Source organism: Merops nubicus, unplaced genomic scaffold, assembly GCF_000691845.1.
Source record: "Merops nubicus isolate BGI_N331 unplaced genomic scaffold, ASM69184v1 scaffold4891, whole genome shotgun sequence".
Classification (NCBI taxonomy): Eukaryota; Metazoa; Chordata; class Aves; order Coraciiformes; family Meropidae; genus Merops; species Merops nubicus.
This window is the reverse complement of record NW_008588891.1, coordinates 64,405-88,571: the sequence shown is the minus strand read 5'-3', so window position 1 is coordinate 88,571 and position 24,167 is coordinate 64,405. Positions and strand designations below refer to the sequence as shown.

General features: G+C 35.5%; 1 protein-coding gene across 1 annotated transcript in view; it reads left to right on the top strand.

The window, feature by feature from the left end:
• Positions 1–6,998: 6,998 nt before the first annotated feature.
• The window catches only part of CCDC67 (coiled-coil domain containing 67), a 37,434-nt gene continuing 20,265 nt past the window's right edge, over positions 6,999–24,167 (top strand). The window contains 6 exon segments of the mRNA XM_008949389.1: positions 6,999–7,042; positions 13,306–13,477; positions 14,896–14,991; positions 20,453–20,497; positions 20,500–20,589; positions 23,545–23,625. Coding sequence (XP_008947637.1) covers positions 6,999–7,042; positions 13,306–13,477; positions 14,896–14,991; positions 20,453–20,497; positions 20,500–20,589; positions 23,545–23,625 — 528 coding nt within the window.

The following is a 24,167-nucleotide window of genomic DNA, read 5'->3' as shown; positions in this document are numbered from 1 at the left end:
GCTGACTTCTTTCCCACTTTCTTGTCACCACTTCACAGTAATGGTATCAGCTTCTAAAGTATGCACACAAAAGAAAAACAGATTTAATTGGCATTTCTCAGGAAGGGCAATGGAAAAGGTGACTAATCAGAGGTTGAAGTTCTTGAAATTCAATAATGATGCTCCTTCTCATGCTGTTGAAAAACTGGCTAAAACCCTGGCCAGTTATTCACAAGAACAACATATGATTTGACAACATCCAGGTAAAATCAGCCTTTGATATTGGCAGCATCAGAAAACCTTTCCCTGGATATACACTGTATCTGTTGCTATCTTCATTGTTTTGCCTTGAGACGTGGTCAAGGACAGGTTGGAACCAGCAAGCAGCAGAAGGCGGCAGGTTTGAATGTACCAGTGAGGAAAAACATAGCCCCTAACCTAAGAGGCTGCAGCCAGGTTTGGCCAGGAAAGTCAGCGAGAGCAGCAGCAACTTGCCCAAGCAACCCCAAAGCTATGAAATGGCAGAGGTTAGAGTCTGCTGTATTTTTTCTGCCACACCTACTGAGCTGGGTGATCAAATGCTTCAAGCCATACCTCTCCAAAAATATTTTGCCCTGGCCATCAGAGTTGTAAGATTCAGAGAGCACATATTTGTGAGTGTGTGAAGATAATTTGACTGTGGTTTACATCCAACCAGTAACTCTTTTGGATAACAGCATAATACTTACAATATAATAATTAGTGATGCCTGTAATTAAGTTGTAATGTGGCCTTACAAAGTAGTGGTGTCCATGTTGGGAGGGAAGGTCAAGGATTAAGGCTCCACCCTTACAAGTCATCTGATTCCACTGGCTGAAGAATGAGTGGGCGCTCTAACCCTCACTTTAATCTTTTAGAAAATGTAGTTTTTTTCTGTTGGCTCAAATTCTATTGGAAAGTTTTGCTTGCTTTTTCTTTTTCCAGCAAGCCAAAGCAAAATTTCCAATGCTGCTGTTGCTGTCACATGTGTGACCACAGCTGGCCCAGCAAGGAGCACTCACACTAACGGAACTTTCATCACAGTGAACTGGTAACTGTTAAGCAGAACTTGATGTTCGAGTAGATGCAGTATTTGCTCAGCCCATACTGTGCTGAGCATGTAAACAATCAAGAGCCTGCAGAAGGCAAAGAAAGTAAGCACAAGTTGTGTTACTGTATTTGCACTCTACACAGAACGATGACTCTCAAGGTCAGAAGGTTGAGCTTAGATGTTAAGACTGTTAGAAAACAGTCTTCTGTATGTAGAGAAAAATAAGTGTGGCATAGCCAGTATCATATCTGCCTGCTTCTGAGTCCCTAATCTGACTGATCAAATCCCCCTTTAAAGTTTAGTCAAATAGGAGCTTAACTTTGCCAGACAAGCCAAATAGCTCAGGCTTCATAATGAACTTCTCTAGGAGGCAACATAGCAATATATTTTAATTGCTCTACCACTGTATCCCAATAGCAATTCTAAAAATATCAACATTCAGACCATTAGAAAACTAAACAGTGAACCTGAAGACAAAAGAAATTAAATTAGCTAGGGCAGAGTACATGATCATCCAAGCATAACCTGAAAAATACCATCTTAATATAACCAATCTAGTGTTGCATTCTATATGAATACATTCTTATGCAAGTCAGTAGTGTGAACTCCCATGTCATCTCAATTCCTAGCTCTGAAATGCTGAATGACAACTTAAATGTCAGCTCTGCTAATTATTTCTCTACATTATTTCAACAGAATATTCACTTAATGTGATTGAGTCAAAAAAGGTAAATCTTAAATTACAAAAGTTCTAATTATTTGCCCTTCAGTTGTAAAACTTAAATATGACCAAAAGCAGCTTCTACAATCCTTATAATTTGTGCTATTAAAAAATAAAATTGTAGAGGTATCATATAATAATTTAAACTTAAGGTGAAACAAAATGCAAAATTTGTTTCCTGTAATCCCTTCAGATAGTACATACTCAACAATTCTATAAGACTAGCATTATCTTTTGTCATCATTAAGGATTGACACAGAAAGATTAACTTGAAATTGTTACATCAACAGACCTAATGACACATTTATACCCTTTCTGCATTCTCTCTTAGAATTTTACCCTTTCATTTTCTGGTTTCCTGTTACAGGATAAATTCTTGCAATTCTCCACTTTTAGCCTAAGTCCCAGCCTACAGTATGACATGAATCAGTTTACCTGACAATATCAACTAAATCCAAGCTCTTTCTGTTCTTCCCTTCAGTGATCTCATAAGCTGCTTAAGAAAAGAGTTGTTTTCAGTTTAAACTAGAAACAAAGCATTCAGGAACAGTACTGTCTGTATTATGTCAGGATTTATCACCTCCTGCTAGTAAATTAGTTAGGAACCTTCAGAATCCTCAGGTAGATTTTATGCCTTTCTAATTTCACAAACAGAAATCCCTCTTGCAAAGATTCTTTTTTAAATGTCATCCTTCTCTTATTGTTTATGTCTTAGGGATTTTTTTCATAGGTTTTACTGCCTCTCAGTGACTTCTACGTGTTTGTTGATGGATGGCTTATACTGAGCTATTTCTTTTCCTTTCTGTCTGTCACTTCTAACAGAGGTTCTGTAAATTGGTATGTCCATAAAGATCCAACATACAGAATGCAATTATTAAACTATTATAGAGCTGCTATGAATCCATCGCATAAATATCACTAAACCCATATGATTTCTATATTAAAGAAATGAGCATGTTTCTTATGAGAGCTACACTGAACCTACTGCAACAAAATGTTCAATCAAATTTGTCATCTGAGACTGCAGAGTAAGGTATGAATATATCCTGTAAATAAATACGGTATTTAAATTTAAATTCACAAATGCACTTAGCTTTTACCCACTGTTACATATTACACTACAAAAATAACATATCTTGAAGAATTTGGGTGACAAATGTCTAGGAAGGATAACAAGTAGATTGAATCACTTAAATTACGTCTCAGTTATGCTACTCCCCTAACACCATCTCTTTTGAGCTATATTGAATTGTATATTATTGATTTATTATTAGAAATGTACCAAAATCTCAGAATTATTATTAGAGGAAAAGCATTTTTCTTTACTAATGACTTCTTTAAAATCTCATATTACAATTTGGTGGTGGAATAGATTTGTTAACAGAATTGATGTTTGCTCTCAGCAAAGTCTGTTAAAATAGACATGTGCTTCACAGGTATTAACAACAAGAGCTCAACGATTTCATGTAAAACCCACACCAGTGACAAAAGGCATCTTGCACAATGAGACTCACTTTCCATTATTCTCTCCAAAACAGGAGTGTCTGTGGCATATACTCTGTTGGTGACAGGACACGTGTTGCAGAGTGACATAAAAGGGAAAAAATACAAAATAAATTCAGTGTTCCAGATATTGAGAGACCAACATTTCTCTCTACAAAGTTACTTCCAGTTTTTCTACTGGAGCTGTTAATCTCACTTTGGTGCATGCATTCCAGGACCAGGCTGAGCAAGAGACACGTTACTGAGGGTACAGAATATTATACCCCCTGGACTTGGCTTTGCCTATGCTTTCTTGTTAACAGCTAGTTGTGACAGTGAAGTGAAGTGAAGTGAAGTGAAGTGAAGTGAAGTGAAGTGAAGTGAAGTGAAGTGAATAATTTCAGTTGGAAGACACCTACAATGATCATGTAGTCCAACTGCCTGACCAATTCAGGGCTGACCAAAGGTTAAAGTGTGTTACTAATGGCATTTTCCAAATGCTTCTTAAATAATGACAGTCTTGGGGCATCAACCACCTCTCTAAGAAGGCTCTGCCCACCCTCTTGGGAAAGAAATGCTCCCTAATGGCCCTTCTCAACCTCCCCTGTGCAGCTTTGAACCATTCCTATGCATCCTATCCCTGGCTAGAAGGGACATCAGCACCTCCCTCTCCCCTTCCCCTCCTCAGGAAGCGGCAAAAAGCAATGAGGTCACCTCTCAGACTCCTTGTCTCCAGAGTAGACAAATCCAAAGTCCTCAGCTACTCCTCTCCCAGTTTATACTTCTGCATTACTCTGTCTTAGGTGCAGGATCTGGCATTCTGACTTGTTAAATTACACCCCACTGATTACAGCCTAATGTGCTAGTCTATCTAGATCCCTCTGCAAGGCACCTCTCTAGCTAATTCCCCTTGGCTTTATAAAAATATCAATGTTGTACCTTGTCCTGTTTGATATTGGGTCACAATGTTGTGTTCATGCCCTGATCCTTTTCTTTCTGTATACGTGTGCTTATAGCTTTCCATTCATGTTAATCTATAAAGTGACTGTAAAGTAGGGGGTTTTGTTTGGGGTTTTTGTTTTGTTTTGGTTTTTTTTTGGTTTGGTTTTGTTTGGGTTTTTTTTTAGCTTACTATCATAATTTGTAAAGAATGTTTAAAGCATTTTTTTTTAAAGTCAAAAAGTAAAAGTTTTGTGTCTCATAAGACAAGCTCTAGTCAAGACATGGTGTCAATAACCAAAAGCAAACAGAAAATGTCCACGATTTGGTATGGGATTTTTCTAACATAGTGAATGAGATATTTAAAGGCACATCAGGGAGTCAGATACACAACTCTGGCTAAAGGCCGTGGAACTGTCCTTTTAAAAAGCTCTGAAAATGTTGATATCTAATTTTTAAATGATTTTTCTGCATTTAAGTTGTCCCCGCCCCAATTCTATCTGGGCATGACATATGGAAGTTAAATTATTGAATAACTGATTACCACTGAGACATGATGTGACAGGGAGGAAATTAAAATATATGCAGTGGGAATATGGCTGAAAAGTTCACTCCAGTTGCTGCAGATGAACAAATGGAAATTTGCAGGCAGTTACATTAAAATTATTTCTAGTACCTAATACTTTAAAACATCCTAAAGTTAAGTATTTAAAATAAATCCTCCTAAATTTCACTGGTGTAAAAAAAAATAATTCTTAAAACAGTATTTCAGTTAGAATAAATTATAATTGAAACATTTCAGGTATCAAAAATCAAATGTTTCTGTGTGATTTTTTCACATTAGTTCTATTACAGTAGGTAAATAATGAGGAAAAGTGTAATTACAGAGGTGCAATGAAGAAAATGTTCCCAGGGTTCTGAGAGCGTGGTGCAGCCATAACCTTGGGTGCTGCCTGACGGAGCCGTGACCTGCTGGCCGGGGGCCCCAGCTCAGGAGCAGCATCTCAGCCCCAGGCAGGAGCAGGGCTCCTCTGAGCGGGGCTCTAGCTGTGCCTGTGCTCAGCACCACACCTCGCTGCTCCTTCTTTTGCTGACCCAGCTTCTGGAGCCACCTCAGATGCGCCTGCCCGTCGCCACGGGCTGGGGCTTTCCCCTGGCTGCGGTGAGCCCCACTCCCCGTCCCGTCCCCGTTCTGCTCTTCGGGCCGGGTGCTGTGGGGCTGTGCTGTGCAGCAGCTGCTTCTCCTGCTGCCCAGCAAGAGAGGCCTGAAGAGCTCCCAGCATCTTCCTAAAATGAAATACAGCCACGAAAAAAAGTGCAGTGCAAAAACAAAAACCCTTTTTGTAATAATTAAGAGAACTACAAGGGAAAATTGTCAAAGTATTTTCTAGAGTGAGTAAGCAAATTTTATCAGGAACTTTCCTGAAACTCTGCTTATTATTTTAATTTTGCATTTTAAAAAATATTTTTCATAACTCATACCCTGAAACAGTGTTTCTGCTGACATGAAAACCATTTTCCTTAGCACAGTAGGTAAGGACCAAATTAAATAGATTATTGCTTAGAATTGACATTAATAACATTGTTCAATTGTCTAATTTAAGTAAACAGTCCAAGCAAAACAAAACAAAAGCTTAAAATTCAGTGTCCATAAATAGACAAACAGCTCTCAAAAATGCTCCATGCAATTTCATGACAAAAAGTACAGAGGGAATTGTGCTACCCTGGTAGAAAAATACCCTGGTGTTTGAAAAGATCTATAAACCCTAAGTTTGGAAGCACAAATTATTATTCTAACAACATGAAATAGCTGTAATTCTTAAAAGTGTTTTGTTGTTGAATAAGACAGACTGAAGTCCACAGAAATGTAATGAGAAGTGTCATCCCAACCTAGGTCGTTTGCACAATAACCTGAAAATCATTTGAAGCCATTTTGCAAAAGCCTAGATAGTCATTCAAAAAGAAAAGGGCAGTGTTTAACCTTTTCATTATTTAGTAATAATAGTACTTTAAAGGAAAAAGAAGGGGGGAGAGAAGGGAACCCACACCCTGCCTACTGATTTCTTTAAATTATGTTAAAGCAAACGTACCTGTGGTACCCCGGTCTCCTCAGGCTCCTGGCACAGCCAAGGCTGCCCCAGTGCCTGTGTCATCTTGGGTGCTGGTGCTCTGTGGAGCCAAGCGTGGTGGTCCTGTGGCAGTGTCACCTCAGGTGCCTGGTCCCTGTGGAGCCAAGGCTGCAGTGGATGTTTCTGATAAGGTATTTGAGGGCTGTGTGTCTCAGCATCACATCTGCTAAGCGAGGGAGCAAATAGTTAATAGGAGTCAAAAACTGTGTTTGGGAGCAAGTATAGCCTAGGAATAGGTTAATTGTCATGTGTGAAGATATGAGAAATGGTTGATGAATGCAGCCACAGATCTATGACAAATTTAAGTTTGTGTGATTTAGAGTGTCCTGGCAAATCATTGACATCACACAACAGGGAATGATCCAAAAGAAGCTTCCTCATGGAAATCCAGGGCTATCTTCAAGCCAGCACCACCTCTGGTATCTCAGTGCTGCACTAAATGCAGGAGCTGCTGGCACAGAGTTGAACTTACTCCAGAACTTGCCATCTTGCCCATTCCAGCCTGTAATTAGAGCTACGTTCCCCTGCCCTTGTTGTTTGCAATGGGAGAAATACAAAAATGCGAAGGACACTACAGAACTATCCAGTGTGTGCTACTCGCCTGTGTCAGTGCACACATTTAAAAATCTGAAATATTTTGGTTTTGTTGTTTCAACAGGTTAAACCCATGATCAGTATTATGAAGCAGGACTTTGAAGTGTTTCAGGAGCAAGCTGTCGCTAAGTAATGACCTATTGTCTGGGAGTTGAATATATAGTGGAATTTAATTATGTGGATTTATTAGAAAAGTGAAACACAAAATATTAATGATTTTAGAGGCAAACGTGATTCTTTCTTGACTACTTCTGCTGTTGTCTACGCAAACTGGAAAGGTTACTGGTAATTAAAGCAACATTCCTTATCACTTTAGCTAATAATCTACTGACTCTTTCTGTTAGTTATTTGAATTTTTTTAATCTACATACTTGAACAAAAGGGGAAAAAATGAAAGCTGTGTACCGTTTTATTAAGATGTTAAGAAATGTTATTTTAAACTGTGTTAAAAACCAGTTGAAGTTGCTAGGCTACAGCAATAAAAACTTACCTATCACAGGTCTTAAAGCATTAAAAAATCTTAAACAAAGGCTTTTAATTGCTAAAGTCTTTTTTTGCAGAGATAATAACCACAAATGTTCTTCCCAAGCATCAAGTCACAATGCAATCATCTTTTTTTGACATAATCCAAGTTTAGTTATTTTATTGTTTAAATTAACACGACCTACTATTTAATTCTTTTTTTTTGTTTTGTTATTAACATTACCTATTTTTCTTATAATCTAAGATTATTACCAAGAAGCAGTCCAATGTAATTTGATGTATATTAAGTGTAAAAGTGTTTCTTAAAATAACAGAAACATACATATTCTATCACAACTTCTGGCCCAAGAAAGTTTTAATAGGATTTGAAAGTGTGCTCAGTTGTGCTGAAGAATTATGTGTGCACTTTTCATGATAGAAAAAAACTGCTGCAGTAAAATACTACATTCTGAACAATGTGGCCTTTTCTTTTGGCTTTGAGGGGCATCCTTTTTGTTAATGATATGATGGGTAAATACAGTTATACAAAACCTAGCATTTAAAAAAAAAAAATAATGGTTCTTCTTTGGATACTGTTTTAACAGATTAGAAGCCTATTTCGAAAGTTCAGATCCTGCCTGGCCTTTTTTGTAATCAACATATGTGAAATTTCAGGCCATTGCAGATGAATCTAGAGAATGATTTGTCCCATCATAAACCAGGTATTCTTGGTAGCATTTTATTTCCATTAACTATACAAAGAATCTGGAAGAGTAGTTTTATAATACACATCTAATGATAGTAGACATTTGTTTCAGTCTATGCTAACAGTAATCCAGAGATAATTTAAAATTTGAGAAGATGGCTGAATAATGGTGTTGGAAATCATGACAATTACATCCCAGGTGCAAGAACTCATAAATGACAGATTATCCGTCCACAGACATGTATGATTCTGTGTGGCCGAAAGTTGTTGCATAAACCAGTTGTAATTCATGTAATGGAACTTTGGGATAGGAGATTCTAATGGACTGCTGTATCACAACTGGTTTATATATATCCTATTTTTAAAGCAAGTTTTAAGATAAAATGAACTAATATTAAGGATCAAAAATGGATGAATGTACAATGTAAATGAAAATCTTGGTTAACATTGTTTTGCTTGTATTTACATAAATATGGTCATACATATTTTTCTATTTGTCAGCAAACCTGAGTAATAGGGGAAGAAGGCACGAAATGGAGACTGACAGCATGAACCAAACATTTCTTACAAGTTAGTTTCTAAATTTCAACTTCATTCTAAATGGTATGGACAATAATATACTTTCTATGTCTATTAGGAAACAGAAAAATACAGATCTGAGGAAAACTCCAAAGCAAAAGACAGATGAAGAGAGCTAAGGAACTGTAACTGGTGAAAAAATCCTTTGTGATAAGGATAAAGACCTGGAGTTGGTAAAAATTATTATCTAGATTTTGGTTTCTCTAAATTTGAAAACACATAGATTTTACATGAAGATAAATAGTTATTAATGACAGCAGAATATGAATCATCTCTGTTCTCACCAATAAGAGTCACCAAACTAAGAGCTTGCCTACATCACTTTAAAAATTAGATACCTTTAAGTGTTTTGAGCTGTTCCAAAGCAAATGTGACTAAAAAAAAAATAACTGCCACTTGCTAAGTACAAGTCATTACCTCTGTGTATGTGGAATCCGTTTGATGTATGCATTGAGCAAAGTGGGAATGCTGAATGCATGTCAGTAAAAAAACACACGCATACTTCTTCACTGTGTTGGAAAACTTGTTCTTTGTGTGTTTTTTTACCTGATGGCATGTTAAACAAAAGATACCAGAGTTTTCCCTATTCTACATCCAATGATCAAAATTAATTCTCATGACTGTGACATCACATGATTGTCCATGTTCTGAGGGGGATAGCTAGCAGTCTTTTCAAAACACTGAATGGACTGAAATAATAATTACAGCAACTAGTTGTACCTCTGTGCTGATAGGTAAGGATAGATGCAAAATACATCTTTGCACAGATCTGGTTGTAATGTCACAGCCATGATACAGAGTGGTTCTGGTCATGGAACAGCAGCAGTAATCTACAGCTTCAGGTCCAGCTTTCCTATTTCAGCTGCAGATGTACCTGGAGGATCAAGGCAAGGAGTTAGACAGAGAAGGTGAAGATAGACTGAGAAGCTGTATCAGAAGGGATTTTTCCATCAACAACTCCTTGTTATGTATTGATGGTTCTAGGTTCGAGAAGCATGCAAGAACTTTTGAGAGAAAATTTTATTGCAACAGCTGGAGAACTTGCCTTGTGCAGATGACGTGGAAGAGATAGGTGAAATTTAAGAGAGAAAGATGTCAGCCATGTGAGATTTGAAAGGGTGACCTGATGATCCAGGCTAGAGGTTGCTTTTTCACTTGTGTAACAATATTTAGATGATCTGTGTGACACACAATAAAGAAAGTAAAATCTAAAATCAGATAGCTGAGTCATTGCTGGTGGTTCACCAAAGTGTTGGCACCCGACATTACACAAGGCTGCAAGGGAACAGGTCTATATAGCAGTATCAAAGAAAAGGTAGTCCTGATGCAGTATCACTCTATCTTCAATTTTTAAAATCCCATTTTCTATTCCACCCAGAGGGGATCAGAGTTTGGTGCATCATTAATGCTATACTAAGATGAGTTTCAGGCACTTGAGAGGGGAATATTTTTGTTTTGTGATACGTACATCACAGTGTACCACTTGTTTGCGCTTTGGTGATCACCATTCTATGACTCAAATTTTAAAATGGCATTGCAAACAGTTTTTTTGACATCAAAAAGGCATTAAGATTTATGTATGTATTTAAAAAGCCTTTCCAAGCTTATCACTGATAATGTTAAAAGTTTCAAGCGTTTGTTGATGAAAAGAAAAGTTTTAAAGAATTTTACTTTTACAAAAAATGGTAGTTTAATTATTATATTGTAAATCTAACAAATTTGCTCCAGTTTCCTGTAATAGTTATTCACACAAGAGATATGCACCATTTAAGCATGAAAAAAAAAGATATTAAATAAACACATATCCATTCATCCACCTTTAAGGTCCCTTCCAACCCAATCTATGCTATGAAGTTAATCGATGTTAAGAGTTAAGGAACTCTTTTTGTACTGTAGTGCAACCAGAAGCTGAGCATGCAGGATATGAAGAACAGAGCCTGTAGGGCCAGCACTTGAGCCAGAGCACAAACTACAGACAGGGGACTTCAGTATATCTGCACGGGCACTGGAAGTGCAGACATTTGGAGGGGTGGCTGAGCAGATGAGATGCTTAAGATTACCAGAAAAGAAAGGAAGCTTTTTTGTGATAGCATTGCACAAGATGGTGGTATCAACTGCCTGGACTAGAAGCATCTGATTAGTTTGCACATCCATTTATAGTAGAGAAGCATGTTTGTTGGCTTACTGTTACTTTCCTAATTGCTTGCAACATTCTCGGCTATGATGTCCCCCAAAAACGTATGCCAGGCTGTAATGTTCATGACCTAAGATGACATTCTGTGCTAATTTTGGTTATTGAAATCCTCTCCAACACTTCCTAGGGTGGCGTGGTTACAGGCATACAGTTGTGCTTTTTATTATTAACACTTTTGTAGGTTGCTGCTGTGTTATTCAGATGCTGCACCATCTCTTGTCTCCCTATGACTGTCTCTATGGCAATTATTTCATAAAATAATAGCTATGCTCATTTTAAGGAAATAGCTATGCTCATTTTAACAAACCATCATGCCATAGAGATATTAGAATGGCCGTAAAATTATTAGCATTCAGAAAGACACTTCACATGTGCACAGAGGTGTGTACCATCGTCAGTCAAGAGAATACATACCTTTAAAATTTTTATAAAGAACCAATTAAATTATTATCAGTGGCTATCACTTTTGGGGAAAATCTCAGTGAGAGAAATAGTATTAATAAAACGAAAATGGAACATGTCATAACTCAAAAAAAACTCACAGAATTCTTAGATTATTTTAAGAGAATGAACTTGTTTATTATCAGGCTGAAGTTATTATCATGAAAAGTAATAGGTTACAAAACATTTTTTGCATCAGTTTAGATACCAGGATGGATAGTTAACAAATTGTCTTTAAAGAGTACAATTGCTGGTTTTATCAATAGGCAATCCAATACAGGCTTCTAAGTTTTTATTAGAAGCCTATATTTGAAAAGAAGAAGATAAATGTTTGAAAAGGAAAAAGAAGAGACTTGAAAATTATGCAACAGTATGAGGAAATGGAAATTAAATGCAGATTAAACTTCAGTTGTACAATGAATAGTCACTATGACAGATTTAAAAAGGAAAGAGAAAGCACGTGTAAAACTAGCAGCTTACTAACACTTTAACTGATTGAGAGAAAGGAGGGATAGTTAACAATAGAGTAATGCCATTGGTTAAGTGGGCAAGAAGCAGTAAAATAAGGAAAAATAAGGAAAAGCAGGAAAATAAAATGTTCAGGAACACTTCAACAAACATATTTATTTAATTATAAATTATTGTGATACAATTTATTTTTCTGACTGGAATGTTTCACTGACGTTGAATAGATCCATGAGTTCTAGAAGGATTCTGACTTTTAAAAAAATCATTGCAAATATGAAATGTCAGCTGTAAATTTACAGATTGAGAGAAGTTATTACTTCTTTAACAATCAAGGCTAACTGGGCAAGAAAGTCTCAAAAATACTTCAGGAAAAAATACTTCAGGAAAAAATCTCATACATCCTAGAAGGACTGTATAATTTTGATATGAAATAGTCATTTCTACAAATAAAAAGTTTTAAAGAACTAAGCAATTTCTTGCTTAAAGAAGTAACCAGAGCCAAATTTTCTATAATATCTTTATCTTTTTTCAATTTTTTTCTTATATTCATCAACAAAGTTGGAATGGATATGGAATAAAAAAAAACTCCATACTAAAATTCAGATACTTTATATATATCTGCTAAATGGTATACAACAACTGATTTAAACATTATTTGAGACTGTTCAGACAAAGTTAAGTTTTTTAAAATTAATACATAATAAGAGGGTAACTAAGAGGGCAACTTTGACTGCTTTTAGTTTCTGATGGCCCTTCTAATATACCATAAAGTAAACATATATCTTTGTCACTTAAGACACACCATATTCCTAAAGCAACAGTGTAAAACATTGACTATTACCAACAATGAGGTTGTAGTGTAAGGGGTGTTTTCTAAATTTCATCTCAGAAGTTTGGGGAAAAATCCAAAGTCTATGTTGTAGATATTGTACAAATCTCTATGAAATTCAGCACACAGTCTCTCAAACACAAGTTCTTTTCCAAATTCACTCACTTCTGTGCTTCCTAGTAGAATTAAAACTTACTATTATTATACCAGTTGCCTTATTATTTAAGTCCATTTTCCACAAAGAGAATGGGAAAACAGGGTGCAAAAGTTGAACTAGCAATTAAGAATTGTGGTTTGTGTTCAAGCCAGCTGCTTCATAACTTCCTCCAATGAACTCTGCTTCCATCATTATATACCCTTAGTGAGAAGTCCTGTGCCCATAAATAACTTCATATTCAACTTCTACTCTTGTCCATTGAGGTTTGGCATGGATACTTTCAACTCAGCTTATGTTCATTTCACAGCTCATCCCTGAAAGAGTTAGAGGCAATCAAACAGCATTTAAACTAGGCAAATAGTCCATAATATGCCAGTTTGAATCTGACTTCAGGCAAACTTAAGATGGATAAAGTGAGATTCCACCTACCATTTATTTCTTTCTGATGTTGAAAAATAGTTATTTCCATCAGAATTAAACTCTTAGCAATGTAAATCAAAATTTGTTTTCTCTCTTATTTTTTGTTTGAAAGTATTTTTAAATATTTTTTTACTAGAGCTTCTCTCTGTGAAGCTGAACTTCAGGAATTAATGCATCAAACTAACATCATGGTAAACAGCAAGGAAGCAGAACGGGGAAGGAAGATGAAAGCTTTAGAAGTGAAGATGGGTATCTAGGACCAACAATTAGCAAGTGCCCAAAGCAAACCAGATCGAAAAGGTCAAGAGGTATTTAAGAATATCACATTCTATAAAGAAAGTATTTATTCTGGTAGTTAGTCAATAGTATCCTCTAAATGCTCAATAAAGAGACCTGTTTGTTCTGTCACATAAAAATACCAAACACCCTTTAAAGGTCACTAATTATCCTTGGTTTAAAGTGTGCTTCTGTTCTGAAAAGTGATTGTAAAAATGTAATCGAAAGTCTCATATTTCTTCTGTTTCCCTCAGTCTAAATCAAATACTCTTGGTTTAGCTGTAAAAAGATAATTTGATTTTTTTTCTAAATGCCAACACTTTTAGTTTAATCAAAAATGTTAAATGGAAATGTACAGTTCAAAACATTTCACAAAATTATGCCTTTGTAATTCCTGATTATACCTGATTTTAATCATTTTGCATGATAAACTGTCTTTGTATGATAATTTTATTATTAGTATTGAGGATTCTAACTGCATTGTCACTTAGGCTTGCTTACCAAACAGAAAGCCCCAGTGTGCTTGGTGATGCCCATAATTCACAGTCTTGTCTTCTGAATATTTATTCAGAAGCATCAGTAAATCCTAGCACATCATTCAGTTCTATCTCAAGACAATGTTAATGGTTGGACTCAATGATCTTAAAAGTCTTTTCCAACCTAAATGGTTCTATAATTCTACTTGAAGTTGGTTGTTTACACATGGACATCCTTGTGTGAGCTAGGTGTTCAAACTGCCACTGGTGGTTTTGAAAATTAAGTAACTGTCCCTAACGAGCAATCAGGATCTTGTCCTTAGTCATTCCAGTCAGAGGACCCAAGAGAAAAATTCAGCTAGCTAATCCTTAAAGGATCAATTTGTCTGCCTGTACAGAGATACCTGAAATATTTTACATATTCTACCTAGCTTCCTGCTGCCCCTCCAGAAAAACATAGGTGTCATGTATGGTCTGTGTAATATTTGTCATATATGTGATGTCTGTGAAATTTGGATAATCCAGGATATATTAAATGGCACTGTACTTAGGGAGCTAAAATAAGTCTACAGTGTTTCCCCATGATTTGTACTGAAGTAGATGAAAGTATTTATATGATTATATAAGCCATTCAAGCAAAATTTTCACAACTAGGCACAGCAGCTCATTCATGTAGCTGGGTCAGAAAATCTTTCATTAAATGTTTTTTTCTTGACAAACTTGTATAGTTTTATCATTAAATCATAACACAAGCACACAATGAGATTTTTCACTACAAAATCCCTAACTTGAAGTTGAAACAGTCTGGATTTGTGGTATGCAGATTTATTATTAAATGGCTGAATTAATTTATAATTTTAATATCTATCTTTCAAGCAATTTTCTTCTTTCAAAGTTTCAAATTACTGTTAAAAAAATAACATATTTTGGAACACTTCAGAAAAGGTATATCTTCATGCTTATTCTAACTGTAGGTGGGACTACTTCAACAGAAACTGGGAAACTTACAGAAAACTAAGTATGAAACGGCTCAGAATTATGAAAATCAGCTTCCATCACTGCAATCCCAAGCAAGAAAAATGTCAGTTTCATTATTTTATAATTGCAGTATAATAAGCTTATATGTGCCTAATGGTATAGATATACCTTTATGGATTTGGGAAAGATGAATCATGTCATACAAATGATCATGACTACAGCTTACTACCAGGCTCTATTATCGTTTCTGCACTGACGTGTCCAAACTCTTTGGCTGGATTTTGATGTGATTGTGACATCTGTTACAAAGACAGATACTCGATTTCCTGACTTTGGACTGATAAATTAAAACTTTGGTGAATGAATAGAATAGACAATTATATTCTTGCTAATAAGATTCTGATGCACATTGGGACTTTTAAGACTGAAACTGTTCTTATCATGTCTTTGTTGTAATTTTTTTCTGCTTTTCGTTTGCCTGATTTGCAGGGATTATTAAAGTGGTCTGATAGCTTTCCATAAGGGAACCCAGTATAAAGGCTATAGTAACCAAGATTATTGACACTGGGAATTTGTTTTGGCTTTATTTATTTCACAGTGCGCTTGCAGCCCAGAAAGCCAACTGTATCCTGAGCTGCATCAAGAGAAGTGTGGCCAGCAGGTTGAGGAAGGTGACTCTCCCCCTCTACTCTGCTCTGGTGAGACCCCACCTGGAGCACTGCTTCCATCTCTGGGGTCCTCAGTACAAGAAGGACGTGGACCTGTTAGAGTAGGTCCAGAGGAGAGCCATGAAAATGATCAGAGGGATGGAACACCTCTGCCATAAAGAAAGGCTGAGAGAGTTGGGGTTGTTCAGTGTGGAGAAGAGAAGGCTCTGAGGACATCTTACTGCAGCGTTTCAATACTTAAAGGGGGTTTGTAAGAAAGACAGAGAGAGAATTTTATCAGAGCTTGTAATAACAGTAGAAGGGGCAATGGTTTTAAACTGAAGATTTAAAGAGTAGATTCAGATTGTACACAAGGAAGAATTTCTTTTTTCCAGTAAGTGTGGTGAGATACTAGCACATAGCCCACAGAAGCTGTGACGCTCTATCATTGGGAATGTTCAAAGTCGTGTTGGACAGCACTTTGAGCAATTTGATGTAATGGAGTAGGGTTCTTGAGGGGTTGGAATAGACGTTCTTTAGAGGTCCACTCCAGCCCAAGCTATTCTGTGGTTCTAACATTCCATGATTCTATACGTCTATGTTTGCCCTCTGCCTATCTTTTTGTTTCTTCATTATTTTCCACCTCAACCATTAATCAATTTTCATCTGATCTTCACGAACTCCAGCCTATTCTGTTTCTCAGATTTTAAGAAGTTCACATAGACAATTCTGCATTGTTTTTCCTGCTATTTTACTGCTTCCTTCGCTACAATCTCCTACCAGAGATTTAGTGTTATAATTGAAAATTTCCAGTCATCATACTTAACATAGAATCATCTTGAATTGCATAAATAGGATATCATAACTTTCATTTAGAGGTGATAACACTACCTAGTTCCATCAAATGAATACACGTATAACTTATTGTTAAAGTTTTGTTGCCTTTAACCTGTTTGCCTTTAACCTGTTTCTTCTTTTGTATATGGAAATTGATTTGGCAAACAGTTTTGTGAGTAAGCAGAGAATATTTTGGTTGTTATGTAATTAACACTTCTAGTCATTTAGGAAAGTAGCTAGGAACAAAAGCTATTTTATAGTGTACACAAATTACAGAAAAAGAAACATCTTAGCATGATTATTGAGAAGATAAACATCATACAATGAAAATCAAAACCAATGTGACTTTTTCTATGTAAGTTGTAAGGTACCTTTAGCAGTGTGAAACTACCCCCCAAAATACAGCATATCTCTCTTTTCTCATCCTTTTTCACATTTGCTGCAGTATTTTTCACTTTTTTTTTTTTGTTTGTTTGTTTTTTTTTTTTTTTGTTAAATCACATGCTAAAAATGACTGTTATGTTATATGTTGTTGCTAAGAACTTCACCGAAATTGAACTTTCTGGGATTGAAATTCTACGTCATTTTTCACAAAGATTTTGATATTGAAGTTGTTGATCACCCTGCAAGTCCTTTCCATGGCCAATCTGTTTTCTCTATGCTTCTTTTTAACAGTCTGACACATCCTAAGCTACAAGCTTCTCTCTGTAAACCTCATTATACCTCTTGCCAAGATTCTCCTTTTCAGTTGCCACCCAGATCACTTAACCTCTCTTCCAGTTTCCTGATTGCTTGTACCTTTATCCTTATGAAAAAGGTTTGGATTGCTAGCTCTTAAGAATATACATCACTTTCCCAGTCTATGCCTCCAAACATTTCTTCCTCTGTCAGTCTTCCTATTTTACTCAAGGTTCCAGCACTGATGCCATTTACCTTTTCTTTTCTGATTCCAATTCCTTTCCTGTCACCAAACCATGTTTCTTCATGAAATATCCATCCAGTGAACACTGACTGAAGAAGTAAATTGTTGAGTGCCAAAGGTAGAAGGCCTGCCTAGATTCTCTATGTGATAAACAGGAAGTTTGCCTGCCAGAACAATTCCAAGCACCTACACTAAACAGTAGGAACATCCCACTCTGCTCCTCTAGCATTCACCACATCTCCTTATTGTTTCTTTCTTAAATTACCATGCTGCAGTATCTACAATAGAATGACTTTAATGTCCCCCATTCTTAGCTGCACAAACTCATATCTAAAATATAGAGCTTTCCTGATAATATTAAGCTTTGCCTTAACTCTTTTGTCTCTCTTCTTCTGGTTCTTATCCTCACTTGAAAGTTATACCTCCTGAAAGTGATGTAACTGTATAATCTTAAGAGCTACAATTTAGTTTTGCACAAATGGTGAATTACTACTTACCAGTAGCATTGTATCTTTTGCTGTAGATATAGTCTCAAAATTCCTCCCAGTTTTTGTTCCTTCCTAATCTTAGTAGAAAGAGAAAGGATCACTTTTTGTAAATCTCAGAATGCTTTTCTATTCAGAACAAATTTCTCTCTGTTACACTGCTCCTGTGGTCCTCGGTGCTTTTTAGCCTTGCTACTGATAAAAGCAACTGTTTAATAAGCAACAGTCCCACTGAACTTATTGTGTGTCTGTTGAATACAGAAACCTGTTGGTTTTTTTTTTTTTTTTATCAGGGAAATAATTCCTGATGTGTAACCTGAAACTCTTAGCCCATGATGCTGCATTAATTCAAGTGTACATTTTGTCATAATTAAATAGCAAAAACTTCAGGCTTTCATCTTCATTACTTATTTTCTTTTTTTTTCTATATTAATGTTTAGTAGTTATTCTCATTTTGAAAAATTACAGGAATTCCTGAGCAAAAGAACGAGAATCCATTCTTACTCTAAGCACTTTAGCAACTAATTTTAAATGTCTCACTGAGACATTTAAAAGCTAGATGACTATTTCTGAGCTACCTCAGGCTCCTGTAAGAATCAATGGAGGGAAAGGGACATCCCTAGAATATGATTCATGTGAGTGTATGACATGAATTTAAGATAGCTGAAATGACTAAGCATTTGGAGAAAGCTTTTTCTAACAGAGAGTAGCTCTGGCTTGGATGTCTAACTATCAGAAATCCAAAATTAGATGAATTCTACCCCAGAACTGATGCTTCTTTTCTTTTTCTTTTTTTTTTTTTTTTCACTTTTACAACATGCAATAGAACTACTTGGGCCTCATTTTCCAAGCAAATATCTGGCATTAAATGAAAAGATTCATGTCTTTTAGCCTAGTTTCGAGTCATTATAAGATCCAGACTATAATCTGTATGATACATCCTACTTTCATTAAATAAATCTAATATTAAAACTAAATGTTGTCTTTTTGGCCATTCTGTTCCATTTTAGACTGATTTGCTGAAGTGTTAGATCCTGTATATTCCAGCCTTTTTAACATGAACAGTCCAATAACTGTCTTCATGTGAGTTTGCTCTTCCCAGGCAGTTCACATATGCCATAATAGATTCAGACTCTTGTTATTTGAAAAAGGATCTTTCTTCCAAAGGCAATGAGTTCCATGCTGTTTGAGCATGGATGCTCTGACCCATCTTAAATATTTTATCTTAACTGAGTTCTCTTGCCTCTTCCCGGCAAGGTCAATTTCAAATACAGGCAGCTTCTCTGCAAGAATTTTGATTTTGTTTTGAAGGCGATATCTCAGCTCTGTAAGTCCATGTTACAGGTGTTTTTATTCAGAAATTCCAAGCTGGTCAAATCTATCCCTGAACATTCCCATTTTATGAAACTTTCTACTCTAAAATAATCTATCTTCTGGTCATCCTTTCAATTCTCTTCCGCTGTTCCATATTACAAGTGCCCAAAATCGTCTCAAATGTCTCTAGGAAGTCTTCCGATGACTTTTTAACTCCAGTTCCTGTTCAGTATCTTTTCTGAACTTCTTTAGACATCTTTGTTATCTGCACAGACATCTGTTGCTCATTCCAGGTTGTTTCAATAAGATTCCATTCCATTCCATTTCCAGTTACTTCCTTGGAAGTAATTTCTTTTCCAGATTGTAGTCCACTTGAGTAGTTAACAAAAATATGAGATTTTATGGATTTTTTTTGTTGTTAGACAAAGAACTTTACGTTAGAGTCAGACTTTTTTTAAGTCACATATACCTGAATTTAAAGGAACAAAACAAGAGACATGACCAGTACTTGTAGATATAAACTTATTTTCTACTCAACATTCTCCACACAGTTCTTTCACTCAGCTTCCCTCAAGACCATATTTTTAGTGTTTCCTTTGTCAGTATCCTTGTTTATTTTTATTTTCCAGACCAGATGTACACATCTCTACCAGAGATACTGGTTTGCTGTACCTAATCTCTTAATAGCCATTAGCCCTTTGCTTGTGTAGTATACCCAATGGTCAAACTGGCCTTTTTTCTGAAGAGGGTGATACCTTCTGAAGAGGCTGGTACTTCTGCTGGTACCTTCCCTTGTCTGCCTCTGACTCCTTTGCCTCAGACTTGTAAGCCATGATTTGATGGTAAGATGGATAGACAGAACAGTATTTAGTGTGTAATGCTCATAGATGCTCTTGGGTGCTTAATGATTCCAGAGGAATGCAATCACCACAGGCGTAACATTTCTACAATTTCCATGCTAAAAAAGCAACGTGCAAGGTTAAATTACATTGATAATCCATCGTTCTGGCTAATGAAGCACCCTTTAAAAATGTCAACACAAGATGGCAGTAAACAAGTGTAGATATAAACATTGGAGAGGAAATGACACTGGGTAGCAGTGCTACAAAGAATTTCAGCAGAATTAAGCAGCTGTCAAATCAACTCGTTTGAATAGTTAATTAACATTTATATGAGAGCTTTGTCGTGTTCATCTCTATGAAATTAACTTTATTAATTGTTTCTTTGTTACATTGATTAACTACTTAGAATGCTGAAGGTGCAGTTGGTGATTTTAGCTTAAAGAAAACTTTGGCCACATGGTCATCTTTGATAGATTCTGCATGTTCAACTCTGATTTCGTTTTTAGTTTTCAAAGCTGACACATAGTTATGAAAAGCTACAGTCATATCACCTAAAAAAAAAAAAAAGGATGAAAGTAGAGAAAAATGTGAGAAAGGCCCAGAGACACCATCTGAACTGAGCAATTTGTGCAAGAATCTAGAGGTAACAATATGTTATTATTATATTCTAATTTTTTAAATACCTTTAGAACAAATTTGTGGTTTACAGTTGTGAACTTTAATTTTCTGGTAATTTTAGAAAAATTAAATCATCTTCTTGTTTTGGCAAGAAAAGGTGCATAGTTTAGTATTCAGGTTTTGTTCTTTTATGAAAGTTTTATTAGTGTTTTTAGTAGCCTTATGAGTTAATACGAATAATTTTCTTTATTAAATTTTCTTTTTTTCATGATTAATATGTGCATACTAGATAATATAATTTATTATATTGAGGTATGGGACCTTTTATATATGCAGGATGCTATCACATAATACCTACCATTAATTCATTAATTCAAGTTTTATAGATCTCGGGACAACTTTAACCAACTTTGGACTAGACAGAAAAAGGATTTAGGATTGGAAAGTTGTTTGTTATATCTTTTCAGAACCCCTGTGCCAGAGGCAATCCACAACCTTGACCTTAGTGCCTAGTTTCCCTAAGTAACACATGAGGAGGGATTAGGTGCTTGAAAATACTTTCTACAGAATCCAGCGTGCTGAATGGGGGCCAGATACCATGAGATGCTGAGGACAGGATTTGTCTGGAATAAAATGTCCTATCCCCCTGGACACAGAATGGATTTTACCTGACTTACTGTTGGATACAGGAAGATACTGATTTGTGATCAGAATTCCTGGCCTTGACTTTTCAGAGTTAGAAGTTGCTTTATCATCTATGGAATAATCAAATATTTATTGGGCCAACAGAAGAGTTAGCCAGCACAGAGAATTGGCATGTAGAGAGTGTGTCTCCAAGTGATGGCTTCTCCACAAATACTGTTCTGGCTACATTCACTGGTGCAGAAACTGGTCTCATTTCTTATAACTGAGCAATGTAATCTCGAGCTCTACTAATTTTTGCATCTTCTTTTTGACTTATCCAATAAATTTGTTGGTATCCTCTGCAAAGTGAAACACGTTGAAAAGGAAGATTTTCAGAACCTTTTGAAAAATAACATTTGTTTGCTAGCCAGAAAATTAACATGGGAAGATTCTGGTCCAAATTCTGCCTGGAAAGATTATTAAACTGTGTCTTCCACATATGGAGAGAACAGTCTAACCATTAGTCTGATGAAGCACAGGAGGATCACAAAAAATTTACATTTTCTCTGGCCATCTTTTGTAAAGAGCATAATAAAGTATGTGTGCTTTGAACGTTTACTAAACTGAGTCCTGCAGGGCATGTCAGCAGAGGAATACCAGCTGAAAAGTGTGAGCTAGTTGCCTACCTGATGAGCATTGTGAAGACATACAAGCTTATGATGCAAATTTATGTAGATTTATGATCTAGATTATTTAGACACTTTGAGAAATTACCATCAAAACTTTAAAATCTAGTACGTTTTGAGTACTTTCATACTTAGCTGCAATTAAGAAGTGGTTTAGGATCTTTATTTTGGCCTTACCTATCTTCTATACTACTCTCTAAGATATAGGACTAACTTCTGCAACCTTCATGTGACTGTTCCTACATAACAGGACACATCCTAGACACATCCTAGCTCTCCATAATGTTGCTACCTCTTCCATAAGGAAGACTCCTTATATCAGAGAAGCTACCATGCTTTGTACTGCAGCATAGCAGCCAACATCTGCAACTAAAAGAATAATAAACAGGTTATACATCTATCATTGACTACATATATCCCTACTATTAAACTGTCTGTTCCAGCTAATTTGAGAATGACCTTACTTAAGATTAAAACGTGAAAATAATGTAACACAATGCTATAATTTGATTGATTATGCAGTATGAAAAATCACAGCTTGGAATATTTTCAGCAACTTCTAGTATTCAGGAAATAATTACCGTGTTGAAAATCTACTACGCCCAGCAGTGCTTTAATAAGGCCTTGAACCTGCAGTCCTCATTAAATAGTCTGAAACTCCATTTGTATCACATTTTGTAAAATGGGAAGATGTTTATTGGTTTAAAATGCCAAAGCAGACATGAGAAAAGCTATAAGAGAAGATTTGTATTAATCTATGTTAGAAAGCATTCGATTTTGTTCCAGTAACAAATAAAAAACTGTTTTTTAATATTTGAGGAATTTGCCAGTTTAGGATAATTATAAAAGATCATCTGTCTTTTTGGAATCAATATCTGCATTGTGGAAAAGAAAGTTCTCACAACAGCTTATAGAATTGTAGTTTTCACTGTATAAAACAGGATACGTTTATTCTGCTGAATCTTCAAACTAAAAGAGCAACAGCTTTGGTAACTGGAGTTCTCTTACTTATTGGTAGGATATTGCCTTTAAAGACTAGTTGTGAACATATAAGATCTTGTATGACTTAAGAGCAAATTCAAATACACAATGAAAAGAAATATAAGTGCAAATACAAGAAGTATTAGATAAATCTGATGTAACAGAATTTCTTAAACAAATTTTTGTTTAAGGAAGTAAAATTTATTCATGGTAGCTGCTGTCCAATTTGTTAAAAAAAAAAAAAAAAAGGAAAAAAGGAAGCACCCACATTTGTCTGAATATTAAGGGTTTGATTCCCTTCTGATTACTCTACCTGACCCTCATATAGCTTCAAAATCACAGGAAGTACCATCCAATAAAATGTGTGTACTACAGTCATAACTCTAAGATCTGTAGCAATGAATGTGATTAAAAATATTTAATCATTTTTATTCAATGATTATGCTTACCACCAATTTTTTTTTTTTTTTTCAGATTAACAGCCCTTAAGGCTGTTTATGTGGTGGGCATGACTGGATGTCTGGTTTAGAGCATTGTTCTTTTTTCTTCTTTCCAAAATTATGGAAAGATTATGTATTAATTACAAAATTAGATTTTTCTTAGAGCTATACAAAGTTATTTAGATTAAGGAAAAAGTGTTTACTAGCCTTGTTTTGCTGTCTTTCAGGATCTTAAGATAAAATCAAAAGAAAGGGATAATCTGCTAAAATGATCATCTATATATAGATGTTCAACAAAAATTATCATCTGAGAAATGTAATTTATTTCTTGTAAAATTCCTACATTCATGCTTTAGGAAGAAAATGAGCTGTTAGCTCAGCTAGAGTTATTTTTACATATTTTAAAAAGTCCAACCACTAAGTTTTTAGTTAATCTGACAATACATGGATATGTTGGTAGTGAATACACGGGTTTAGGTAAGGCAGACCCATATACTAGAAGATCTAATGACACACACAGTTACTTTATTTTTCTCATGAAAATGAGGAAATAAGTTTCTTGATGACAATTACAATAATTCTGATTTTAAAAAACCTGCAAAAATCAGTGCATATTCCTCTTTAATTTTTAACTATGCTGTGGAGAAAGATTTATCTTTTATGCTATTTACTAATATTCAATTAATTCTAATGACAAGTTATTAAAAATAACCTTGCCAAGTAAGTATTACATGCCATAAGTATATTGACACAAATATAAAGTTCCCTGAACTCTGATAGCCCTTATTTTTTTTTAAATCATAAGTATACATTAATATAATTTATGAAAAAAAGTGCATTTCTATATGTTACTCCAAATCACATTTAGAGTT